General features: G+C 41.3%; 2 protein-coding genes across 2 annotated transcripts; one reads left to right on the forward strand and one right to left on the reverse strand.

Moving 5' to 3' along the window:
• Positions 1-3,616: 3,616 nt before the first annotated feature.
• LOC135552001 (NADH dehydrogenase [ubiquinone] iron-sulfur protein 6, mitochondrial-like) lies at positions 3,617-7,117 on the reverse strand. Its single transcript, XM_064983336.1, has 4 exons — positions 6,872-7,117; positions 4,619-4,672; positions 4,278-4,400; positions 3,617-3,750 (listed from the first exon to the last, which is right to left on the reverse strand). Exons 1-4 carry the CDS (start codon positions 7,013-7,015, stop codon positions 3,682-3,684), a joined length of 390 nt encoding a protein of 129 aa, XP_064839408.1. The 5' UTR covers positions 7,016-7,117; the 3' UTR covers positions 3,617-3,681.
• Positions 7,118-7,287: 170 nt separating this feature from the next.
• mrpl36 (mitochondrial ribosomal protein L36) lies at positions 7,288-8,272 on the forward strand. The gene is made up of 2 exons (XM_064983338.1): positions 7,288-7,417; positions 7,805-8,272. Exon 2 carries the CDS (start codon positions 7,823-7,825, stop codon positions 8,198-8,200), a length of 378 nt encoding a protein of 125 aa, XP_064839410.1. The 5' UTR covers positions 7,288-7,417; positions 7,805-7,822; the 3' UTR covers positions 8,201-8,272.
• Positions 8,273-12,402: the final 4,130 nt, after the last annotated feature.

Consider the following 12,402-nt stretch of genomic DNA (forward strand, 5'->3'; position numbering starts at 1 on the left):
CATTCTGCCCCTGAACAGGCAGTTAACCCTCTATTCCTAGGCTGTCATTGAAAATAACAATTTGTTCTTAACTGACTTGCCTAGTTAAACAAAGGTTAAAAAATGAATATATATATTTTTAATGGGGTATTGTGTGTAGATTGATGAGGGAGAAAAATATTCAATCAATTTCAGAATAAGTCTGTAACGTAACAAAATGTAGAAGAGTCAAGGGGTCTGAATAGTTCTTGAACGCATTGTAAATAGTTTATTATGGATACTTAAAATAAAATGTTCCCATTGGAGGTTGCTGGGTGATGCTTGGCTTAGCAGGACAGACATCTCAGCTGCAGCAGTCAAGTGTAGTGGACTTAGGGAGGGAGAGAGAGAGAGCGAGAGAGAGAGAGAGAGACTTGCTGTCAGTTTATTGATGTTTTGAGTGTACAAAACATTAGGAACACCTGCTCTTTCCATTACATAGACTGACCCGTTGAATCCAGTTGAAAGCTATGATCCCTTATTGATGTCACTTGTTAAATCCACTCATATCAGTATAGATGAAGGAGAGGAGACAGGTTAAAGAAGGATTTTTAAGCCTTGAGACAATTGAGACATGGATTGTGTATGTGTGCCATTCAGAAGGTGAATGGGCAAGACAAAATATTTAAGTGCCTTTGAACGGGTAGTAGGTGCCAGGCGCACCGGTTTGAGTGTGTCAAGAACTGCAAAGCTGCTGGGTTTTTCACGCTCAACAGTTTCCCGTGTGTAATCAAGAATGCTCCCCCACCCAAAGGATATCCAGCCAACTTGACACAGCTGTGGGAAGCATTGTAGTCATTATGGGCCAACATCCCTGTGGAATGCATTCGACACCTTGTAGAGTCCATGTCCCAACAAATTGACGTTGTTTAGAGGGCTAAAGAGGTTACACTCAATATTAGGAAGGTGTTCCTAATGATTTGTACACTCAGTGTATACGTAATAGTAATTAACCCTTAGGATAGCGGGAAGATATACGACAGTCAGGCACTTCTATTTTCAATATAACTAGTTAGGCTTTCAACCAGAGAGACACAGATGTACTGCCAGTTCCTTAATATGTTGGCTTTATATATTGGTAACACTTTATTTTAAGGGTTTGTAATAAACCATTTATAAATTGTGTGTTCACCATTGATTAATTATTACTCCCACATTAATAAACCATTTACTAATCATTAGTAAAGTATTTCTGCAGTGGCTAATCTAAAGTTAGTGTTATTTATATTTATTTAACTTGGCAGTCTAGTTTGGCCTACCCCGGGCAAACCCTAACCCCTACCACGCTGGGCGCCGCCCTATGGGACTCCCAATCATGGCCGGTTGTGATACAGCCTGGAATCAAACTTGGGTCTGTAGTGACGCCTCTAGCACTGAGATGCAGTGCCTTAGACCGCTGCGCCACTCGGGAGCCACATTAGAGTTACTAACCGGGACGACATTGAATGTCCTGAGTGGCCTAGTTACAGTTTGATTTAAATCAGCTTGAAAATATATGGCAAGACTTGAAAATGGCAGTCTAGCAATGATCAACAACCAAGCTTGATGAATTTTTTTAAGAATAACGTGCAAATATTGAACAATTCAGGTGTACAAAGCTCTTAAGAGACTTACCCAGAAAGACTGTAATTTCTGGAAAAGGTGGTTCTAACATGTATTCAAATCAAATCAAATGAATTTATATAGCCTTCTTACATCAGCTGATATCTCAAAGTGCTGTACAGAAACCCAGCCTAACACCCCAAACAGCAAGCAGTACAGGTGTAGAAGCACGGTGGCTAGGAAAAACTCCCTAGAAAGGCCAAAACCTAGGAAGAAACCTAGAGAGGAACCAGGCTATGAGGGGTGGCCAGTCCTCTTCTGGCTGTGCCGGGTGGAGATTATAACAGAACATGACCAAGATGTTCAAATGTTCATAGATGACCAGCATGGTCGAATAATAATAATCTCAGTAGTTGTCGAGGGTGCAGCAAGTCAGCACCTCAGGAGTAAATGTATTGACTCAGTGTTGTGAATACTTACGTAAATTAGATATTTCTGTATTTTCAATAAATTGCTAACAATTCAAAAAACATGGTTTCACTTTGTCATTTTGTGTAGATGAGTGAGAGAGAAAAAATATATTTAATCAATGTTGAATTCAGGCTGTAACAATAAGTCTAGAAGTGATGTGGGCTGCTGTGGCTGAATTGCCAGGGCTGACTTTTAGCCCCAGTCCGCCCCTGGGAGTAAGGGGGAGTGGAGGGCTGGGTGAATGCAGGAGTCCTTTGAGGATATCCCTGGTCCCTGTGAAGAGGGCCTTCATATGGGGTCTACCCCCATTTTAACTATTGCTTAGGCATCCAAAGATTACCATTGCAATATTTGTTTGATTAATTAACCGCATTGATAGTTTACTAAAATTAAAACATATTTTAGATTTTATTTACACCATCCAATGTGACTATCGAGTATCATGCCTTGTTGTGCATGTATGAACAATGCTGGAATAAAAGTGATTATGTGCTGATATGGTTTTCATTTAATTTATTAGGATCCCCATTAGCCAATGGAGACAGCTCGTCTTACTGGGGTCTGACACAAAATGAAAAATACATTACAAAATACTTTACAATTGACATATTTTAAAAGTAGTGTGTATCTGTCAATTACACATACATGTCAGTACAGACACACAAGTAGGCCACATGGGGGAGTGGCATTGCTTAATTTGTTTTTTGAAACCAAGTTTGCTGTTCACTTGCGGTATATAAGATGGGAGTTCCATGCACTCATGGTCCTGTATAATACTGTGTTTACTAGAATTTGTTCTGGACCTGGGGACTATGAAAAGACCCCTGGTGGTATATCTGGTGGGGTAGGTTTGTGTGTAAGTTGACTACGCAAACTATTTGGAATTTCCAACACATTAGAAAAACAAGCGGTGGGTATTTCCTCAACTCAGCCAAGAGAGACTGGTATGTATAGTACTAATATTAGCCCTCTGATTACAATGAAGAGCAAGATGTGCTGCTATGTTCTGGTCCAGCTGCAGTTTGTTTTGCTACGTTGGTGGATATGTCTAATGAAAAATTAAGATACCAGCACTGGAAGTGCAACTTGAACAGAATAACTATTTAATAAGCCATTGTGTTTTTGCTAAACACACAGAATAACTCTTTAATACACCCTTGTGTTGTTGCCACACACACAGAATAACTCTTTAGTCCCTTGTCAAAACGAACCACATCACAGCTTCTACAGTAACCACAACACCCTGTCTGTCTTTCACCTTGTTGTTTCACTGAATTATTTATTGCATGAACACTTTTGACAAGTCAGCCAATGCTGCCCTCTGGCAGTGGGATGGGGAACTGTAAAAGTGTAAAAATCCCAGATGTTTTTCTGCAGGGTCCAGAAATACAACTCATTGCAATTACCATTGTGACATTTACTAGTCTCTCCTGGGAACCTTGATTTGGGTCTGTGTGTAAGTCGCTCTGGATAAGAGCGTCTGCCAAATGACTTAAATGTAAATGTAAGACTAGGCATTTACCAACTGTCAAAGCTTCCATATGCATATACCCCCCACTCATAGGAACTCATACAGAGACAGGAGAATAGCAGATATAATTTATTAACCAGAATAACACTAAACAGAGCAAGATTGACTGAGAACAAGTCTCAATGATGATGGGTCTGTTTGAACTGCAGTCCACAGTAGCCACATGTGCCCACTTTAGTTTCTTTATCCTGGAGAAACACACAGACAGAAGACAGCAAACAGACATTAACACAGTGGAACATCACATCAAATAGACCAATTCACTGTGTAGCATGAAGCTGAAGAACAGGAACTCTACCTGATGTAAAGGCCTAGTCACTTGATTCGTGCAAGCCACCAAGCGTGCCATGAGGTCAGGCACAGGGTGAGGTTAAAGTTCAATTTACTTGAACCCTGAAGTGGCACCGACTCCAAAGCACACCTCCATTGAAAAACAATGGCTTGCTTGGTGCAATGCCATTCTTGCATGAGTCATGTGAATTCGATTTAAGATGGACATTTTTTAAACAATATCGCTACGCCCACTCTTGTGCTTGTAATGTGGTCAGAGCTTATGAGCATTACCAGGTTGATGTAGACTCTTGGGTGGCCCAGGGCTCCTCCACCCTCATCACGACACTACTCTAGCTAGTGTGCACCTTGGGGACATATAGAATAGCCAGTGTACACTTCACAGTCATGTAGACTAACTAGTGTATACTAAAGAAATGATTACCAGGTTGATATAGACTTTGGGGTGGCCTAGTGCTCCTCCACCCCCGTCACATGACACCACTCTGGCCTCAACGCCACTGACCGGCTCCTCAGCCACCAGCTTGATGGCAAAGTTCTTGTTCACCTGGAAACACACAGCATTGTAGTCCACTCTGTATTGTAGTAAACATTCACTCTCAGTAGAATGCTCAAGATATGCATTGTAAATCTATTAATGCCCGGCTTTAGGCCGTATTTCAACAGGTTGTTGTATGAATCACCAGCCCCCTTAACCATATGATTCTTCTACACTGAAGTCCCATGGTTGCCAGTGATGCCCATCCAGACTGGATGTAGTTTTACCTCTTTCTGTCGTCCCACGAACCTGGCCCGCCTGGGATCATTTTCATCATACACCTGAAACACCATGCAGACAGACACTGATTAGGAACATCGCTAGTACAACCAGATATAGCTGGGATTATGATCTACAGTGCCTTGCAAAAGTATTCATACCCCTTGGATTTCTTCATATTTTATTGTGTTACAAAGTAGGATTCAAATGGATTTAATTGTAATTTTTCCCCCAACAATATACTCTGTCAAAGTGGAAGAAAAATGTTAACATTTTAAAAATATTTATATAAATTATATAACTAAAATATAGTCTTTGCAAATGTATCCAGCTTCCAGAGTCAATACATGTTACAAACACATTTGGCAGTGATTACAGCTGTGCATCTTCTTGGGTAAGTCTCTAAGAGCTTTACATACCTAGATTGTGCAATATTAGCCCATACATTTTTTCAAACGTCTTGAAAGCTCTGTTAAGACATTGGGGATCATGGCTAGACAGCAATTTCTTTGACATAGATTTTCAGGCAGATTTAAGTCAAAACTGCAACTTGGCCACTCAGGAACATGTACTGTCTTCTTGGTAAGCAACTCCAGTGTAGATTTGGCCTTGTGTTGTCGGTTATTGTCGTGCTGAAAGCAGACTGAACCAGGTTTTCCTCAAGGATTTTGCCTGTGTTTAGCTCCATCCCATGTATTTATTTCTATGCTAAAAACACCCCAATATTTGCCAATGTCAAGCATAAAGGCTTTGCATTTAGGCTAAAAGTGTATTCCTTGGGAGTTTTGTCACAGCATTACTTGATTGCCTTGTTGCATACAAGATTCATGTTTTGGAATATTTTCATTCTACTTTTCACTCTGGTCTTTTAAGTCATTATTGTAGAGTCACTACAATGTTGTTGATCCATCCTCAATTTTCTTCACAGCCACTGAACTCTGTAGCTGTTTTAAAATCACCAATGGCCTCATGGTAACATCTCTGAGCAGTTTCATTCCTGTCCTGAAGCTCAGTTCAGAAGGACGACCATCTTTGATGTGTCTGGGTGGTTTAATACATCATCCACAGGATAATTATTAACTTGACCATGCTTAAATAGATATTCAATGTCTGATTTGTTATTGTTACCCATCTACCAATCACTGCCCTTCTTTATGACGCTTTCAAAAAACTCCCTGGTCTTTGTAGTTGAATCTGTGAATGAAATTCAATACTTGACTGAGGGACCTGACAGCTGTAAGTATGGGGGACAGAGGAAGGGTTAGAAAAAAAGATGAGAAAAATCATGTCAACCCCTATTATTATTATTATTTCTTCACACAGTGAGTCCATTATGTGATTTGTTAAGCCACATTGTACTCCTGAACTAATGTAGGCTTGCATAAGCAAATTGGCTGAATACATAAGAAACAACTATATTTTAGTGATCTAATTTGTATTATAAAATGGGTGGTTCAAGCCCTGAATGCTGATTGGTTGACAGCCATTCTATATCAGACTGTATACCACATGTATGACAAAAACAATTATTTGTACTGCTCTAATTACGTTGATAACCAGTTTATAATAGCAATCAGGCACCTCAGGGGGTTGTGGTATATGGCCAATATACCACGGCTAAAGGCTGAATCCTGGCACACCGTGTTGAGTCGCTCATAAGAACAGCCATTAGGGCCAATATACCATTGCTATATCACACCCCCGTGCCTTATTGCTTCATTCATTTATTAATTAATTTTTTGTTAGATTTTTTCTTCCACTTTGACATGACAGTATTTTGAGTAGCTTGTTGACAAAAAAAGAAAACATTTTAATCTCACTTTGTCCCATTTAAATGTGAAGAAATCCAAGGGGTATGAATACTTTGAAACGGCACTGTAGATACGAGATAACTGATCACATGTACATACATTACATGATCCCAGTTTAGTTTCATCACAACCATCAATAAAATAGCATACAGGTAGCTATGTACAATGACACTCCAGCTAGTTAGCTAAAGTGTCATCTGCCTTTGCTCTGACTAGCTTTGTCTTGACTGAAGTGGCAATGCCTACCGACTGTGAAAACTCCATTACTATAGTGGGTGAGCAGCTAACTCAAAGTTGGACCAAGGGTGCAAATCCTAATTGATAACACCAACATCTAACACTTATGCCAAAGGTTTGGTCGCGGTGCAAGTGTGTGCCGTTAGTTAGTAGCAAAATTACATTTTCGGGGAAGCAAACACACACAAGCCTAACGTTAGAGCCTTAACTTACCTGTCCAGTGTGGGTAACTTGCTCTCCAGTGGTCGACACTTCTAGACTGTAGCGCTGTACAGAAAGCGCCGATGTCTTCAAAGGTGATACAAACACTTTAGCATTTCTACTGAAGGACAGAATCCGACGCAGCGCGGCCGCCATGTTTACAATGGACTCTGTACCCAGGAGGCTTTGCAAAGAATATGGCGATTCTCCGCCCTCCAAATACGTCCGCCTGGTCCAAGTGCCGGGATCCCTTTATATTATTCACTAATCGTTTGTAACCAACAGTAACATCATTATCATATTAAGGATTGGATTATTGTAAAGATGTGATAGTTGATCAATTCAGCAACGCGTTACTGTTGAAATGAAAGCGAGAAAGTGTGTGAAGAACCAACACAGAAATTGCTAACGGTCGTGTGACCGTTTTCAAAGTCACTTACGTCACAGCCAGGAAGAAGCGATAGCTCTGCTAGAGAAGTCCTTCGGCAGTGTTGTTTTGATTAAACGGTGCATTTCAGGGGTTTATTCCCCTATCTAACCCGTTCTTGTAGATGAAAGGTTGGTGCATATTAAGTTACATTAAGAAAGTTATTCTGATCAAGTAATGGTACTTTGCATTTGCCTAATCGGGCAGTTAGAAGGACGATCCGCGGCTGGCCTTGAGAATCGAGCATGAATCATGCGCTGTAAAGCTAGCTGGAATCTGCTTCTAGAGCATACAAAAATGTATACTCTCCAGGATAATTAAAGCGTAATAAACACGGCACATTATATTTTTATCTGCATTATTTTTGCCTCCTCTCCAGCACCACTCGTAGCTGAAAGGGCTGGATAGCTTTTCATCTATTGCGTTCACCTGTCATGTTCAGTGATAATGGAGGAATGGGAAGGAGGTATCACAACTCCAAGCAAGTGAACCAAAATATATGTTCTCTCTCTCTCCAGACAGGTGTTGGTGACACCATGGCACCACTCCTGTTATACCGCATCGTCAGCTCCCTAACCTGCCATCTAACCCAGATCACCCTCAGCCGGATCTACCCTAGCACTGCCACCACCATCTCCCGCTGCCTCTCCTCCCTTACATCCTACCCAGCCAGAGTGCTCCTGACCCCGGGTAGACCCATCCAGCCCCTGGCCTCTTCTCCTCGATCTTCTCCCCAGGATGGTGGCTCCCTCCTAGGCCAGTGTCAGCACCTGGCCTGCCTCCAGCCCGCTTCAGGGATGAAAACCAAGAGCGCTCTGAAACGGCGCTGTAAAGATTGCTTCTTTGTGGTACGGCGGGGTCGTCTATTTGTGTTCTGTAAGGCTCACCCCAGACACAAGCAGCGACAGGGGTGAAGAGGAGCAGGGGGTGTATGCTCCTCTAAATTGTTTGTTACTTGAATTGCCACATTAAAGTTTTTGACTGATTGACCTTTTCCAATCCTGCTGTCTGTCACCTATCACCACCACCTCCCTGTCTTCTCTCTTTCTCAACAAGTCCCTTCTACTTTTTTAAACTACACAGTGGAGAAGAAGCTATTCTGATACATGTAGTAGTAGCTGGCTAAGTTAAATATGGCAGCCTAAATGCACTGTTGCCTCAATGGAGAAAAGGTTGCTACTATGACAGCTAATGCACCTATTCATCATTTAGTGGTTATAAATAACTTTGATGCTGATCCAATGAAGACACATTTGGTCTCCTAAACCTCACTGGTGTGATATGACAGGAATATTTGGTCATGTTCCAATCATCCATAGCTTCCTATCTTTGTCTGCCATTCTTCATTTAATCAGGTAAGTTGACTGAGAACACATTCTCAATTACACCAACAACCTGGGGAATAGTTACAGGAGATAATTGAGACAATTGTAAACTGGGGATGATTAGGTGAGTGTTATAGTATGAGGGACAGCTTGGGAATTTAGCCAGGACACAAGGGTTAACATCCCTACTCTTACAATAAGTGCCATGGGATCTTTAGTGACCACAGAGAGTCAGGACACCCATCTAACTTCCCAATGAGGTATTGGGATATTTTTTTAGACCTGAGGAAAGAGTTCCTCCTACTAGCTCTCCAACACCACTTCCAGCAGCATCTGGTCTCCCATCTAGGAGACCAGGTCTCCCAACCAGGACCAACCCTGCTTAGCTTCAGAAGCAAGCCAGCAGTGGTATGCTGCTGGGATACCATTCATGGTTAGTTATCAGAAAGAAGGTGATAAGTGAAAGCTATGTTGAGACTAGTATAGTCTTTTCCCACCTTATGAACTGTAGAAGTCACGTCCAATGACACATGGTGGTGCCAAAACCTCATTATACTGTAGCTTACAGAACCATACAAAGCACGAACACTAACGCCATAAATATCCTCATACAATATGCAGCAAGGACACAGACGTGCACAATATCCTCTGCACTCTTCAAGTGTATGCCGTTTCAATAAGGATGAAAAGGTTCTATAGATCTTAATAATTGGGAAAACATTTATTGCTATCAAGTTTTTGGTTGCCATGGAGGTCATTTGGAATATCAAATAGGCATATTGCTTTCCTCCAATCATTTCTATTTCTGGATTCAATTTAATTATATAACTACTCACTGCAATGAGTTGCAAAATGAATAGGAAATATAGTCAAGACGCTGACAAGGTTATAAATAATGATTTTAATTCAAATAATAATTGTGTCCTTCAAACTTTGCCTTCGTCAAAGAATCCTCCATTTGCAGCAATTACAGCATTGCCAATTTGTTGAGGTAATCTGAAGAGATTTCACCCCATGCTTCCTGAAGCACGTCCCACAAATTGGATTGGCTTGATGGGCACTTCTTACGTACCATACGGTCAAGCTGCTCCCACAACAGCTCAATAGGGTTGAGATCCGGTGACTGTGCTGGCCACTCCATTATAGACAGAATACCGGCTGACTGCTTCTTCCCTAAATAGTTCTTGAATAGTTTGGAGCTGTGCTTTGGGTCATTGTCCTGTTGTAGGAGGAAATTGGCTCCAATTAAGCGCCGTCCACAGGATATGACATGGTATTGCAAAATGGAGTGTTAGCCTTCCTTCTTCAAGATCCCTTTAACCCTGTACAAATCTCCCACTTTACCACCACCAAAGCACACCCAGACCATTACATTGCCCCCACCATGCTTGACAGATGGCATCAAGCACTCCTCCAGCATCTTTTCATTTTTTCTGCATCTCACAAATGTTCTTCTTTGTGATCCGAACACCTCAAACTTAGATTTGTCTGTCCATAACACGTTTTTTCAAATCTTCCTCTGTCCAGTGTTTGTGGTCTTTCGCCCATCTTAATCTTTTCTTTTTATTGGCCAGTCTGAGATATGGCTATTTCTTTGCAACTCTGCCTAGAAGGCCAGCATCCCAGAGTCGCCTCTTCACTGTTGACGTTGAGACTGGTGTTTTGTGGGTTTTATTTAATGAAGCTGCCAGTTAAGGACTTGTGAGGCGTATGTTTCTCAAACTAGACACTCTAATGTACTTGTCTTATTGCTCAGTTGTGCACCGGGGCCTCATACTCCTCTTTCAATTCTGGTTAGAGACAGTTTGCCCTGTTCTGTGAAGGGAGTAGTACACAGCCCTGTATGCGATCTTCAGATTCTTGGCAATTTCTCGCGTGGAATAGCCTTCAATTCTCAGAACAAGAATAGACTGCCGAGTTTCAGAAGAAAGTTCTTTGTTTCTGGCCATTTTGAGCATGTAATCAAACCCACAAATGCAGATGCTCCAGATACTCAAGTAGTCTAAAGAAGGCTAGTTTTATTGCTTCTTAAATCAGAACAACAGTTTTCAGCTGTGCTAACATAATCACAAAGGGTTTTCTAATGATCAATTAGCCTTTTAAAATTATAAACTTGGATTAGCTGATACAATGTGCCATTGGAACACAGGAGCAATGGTTGCTGATAATGGGCCCCTGTACGTCTATGTAGATATTCCATAAAAAATCTGCCGTTTTCAGCTACAATAGTCAATTACAACATTAACAATGTCTACACTGTATTTCGGATCAATTTGATGTTATTTTAATGGATAAAAACATGTGCTTTTCTGTCAAAAACAAGGACATTTCTAAGTGACCCCAAACCTTTGAATGGTTGCGTATATGCACAGTGCCTTGCGAAAGTATTCGGCACCCTTGAACTTTGCGACCTTTTGCCACATTTCAGGCTTCAAACATAAAGATATAAAACTGTATTTTTTTGTGAAGAATCAACAACAAGTGGGACACAATCATGAAGTGGAACGACATTTATTGGATATTTCAAACTTTTTTAACAAATCAAAAACTGAAAAATTGGGCGTGCAAAATTAGTCAGCCCCCTTAAGTTAATACTTTGTAGCGCCACCTTTTGCTGCGATTACAGCTGTAAGTCGCTTGGGGTATGTCTCTATCAGTTTTGCACATCGAGAGACTGAAATTTTTTCCCATTCCTCCTTGCAAAACAGCTCGAGCTCAGTGAGGTTGGATGGAGAGCATTTGTGAACAGCAGTTTTCAGTTCTTTCCACAGATTCTCGATTGGATTCAGGTCTGGACTTTGACTTGGCCATTCTAACACCTGGATATGTTTAGTTTTGAACCATTCCATTGTAGATTTTGCTTTATGTTTTGGATCATTGTCTTGTTGGAAGACAAATCTCCGTCCCAGTCTCAGGTCTTTTGCAGACTCCATCAGGTTTTCTTCCAGAATGGTCCTGTATTTGGCTCCATCCATCTTCCCATCAATTTTAACCATCTTCCCTGTCCCTGCTGAAGAAAAGCAGGCCCAAACCATGATGCTGCCACCACCATGTTTGACAGTGGGGATGGTATGTTCAGGGTGATGAGCTGTGTTGCTTTTACGCCAAACATAACGTTTTGCATTGTTGCCAAAAAGTTCAATTTTGGTTTCATCTGACCAGAGCACCTTCTTCCTCATGTTTGGTGTGTCTCCCAGGTGGCTTGTGGCAAACTTTAAATGACACTTTTTATGGATATCTTTAAGAAATGGCTTTCTTCTTGCCACTCTTCCATAAAGGCCAGATTTGTGCAATATACGACTGATTGTTGTCCTATGGACAGAGTCTCCCACCTCAGCTGTAGATCTCTGCAGTTCATCCAGAGTGATCATGGGCCTCTTGGCTGCATCTCTGATCAGTCTTCTCCTTGTATGAGCTGAAAGTTTAGAGGGACGGCCAGGTCTTGGTAGATTTGCAGTGGTCTGATACTCCTTCCATTTCAATATTATCGCTTGCACAGTGCTCCTTGGGATGTTTAAAGCTTGGGAAATCTTTTTGTATCCAAATCCGGCTTTAAACTTCTTCACAACAGTATCTTGGACCTGCCTGGTGTGTTCCTTGTTCTTCATGATGCTCTCTGCTCTTTTAACGGACCTCTGAGACTATCACAGTGCAGGTGCATTTATACGGAGACTTGATTACACACAGGTGGATTGTATTTATCATCATTAGTCATTTAGGTCAACATTGGATCATTCAGAGATCCTCATTGAACTTCTGGAGAGAGTTTGCTGCACTGAAAGTAAAGGGGC

Source organism: Oncorhynchus masou, chromosome 13 (genome assembly GCF_036934945.1).
Source record: "Oncorhynchus masou masou isolate Uvic2021 chromosome 13, UVic_Omas_1.1, whole genome shotgun sequence".
Lineage (NCBI taxonomy): Eukaryota > Metazoa > Chordata > Actinopteri > Salmoniformes > Salmonidae > Oncorhynchus > Oncorhynchus masou.

Coding starts and splice junctions, on each gene's coding strand:
- LOC135552001 (XM_064983336.1), bottom strand. CDS start 7,015: ATGGCGGCCGCGCTGCGTCGGATTCTGTCCTTCAGTAGAAATGCTAAA. Junction 4,673..6,871: donor AAGTTACCCACACTGGACAG/GTAAGTTAAGGC, acceptor ATGGTGTTTCAG/GTGTATGATGAAAATGATCC. Junction 3,751..4,277: donor CCAAAGTCTATATCAACCTG/GTAATCATTTCT, acceptor GTGTTTCTCCAG/GATAAAGAAACTAAAGTGGG.
- mrpl36 (XM_064983338.1), top strand. CDS start 7,823: ATGGCACCACTCCTGTTATACCGCATCGTCAGCTCCCTAACCTGCCAT.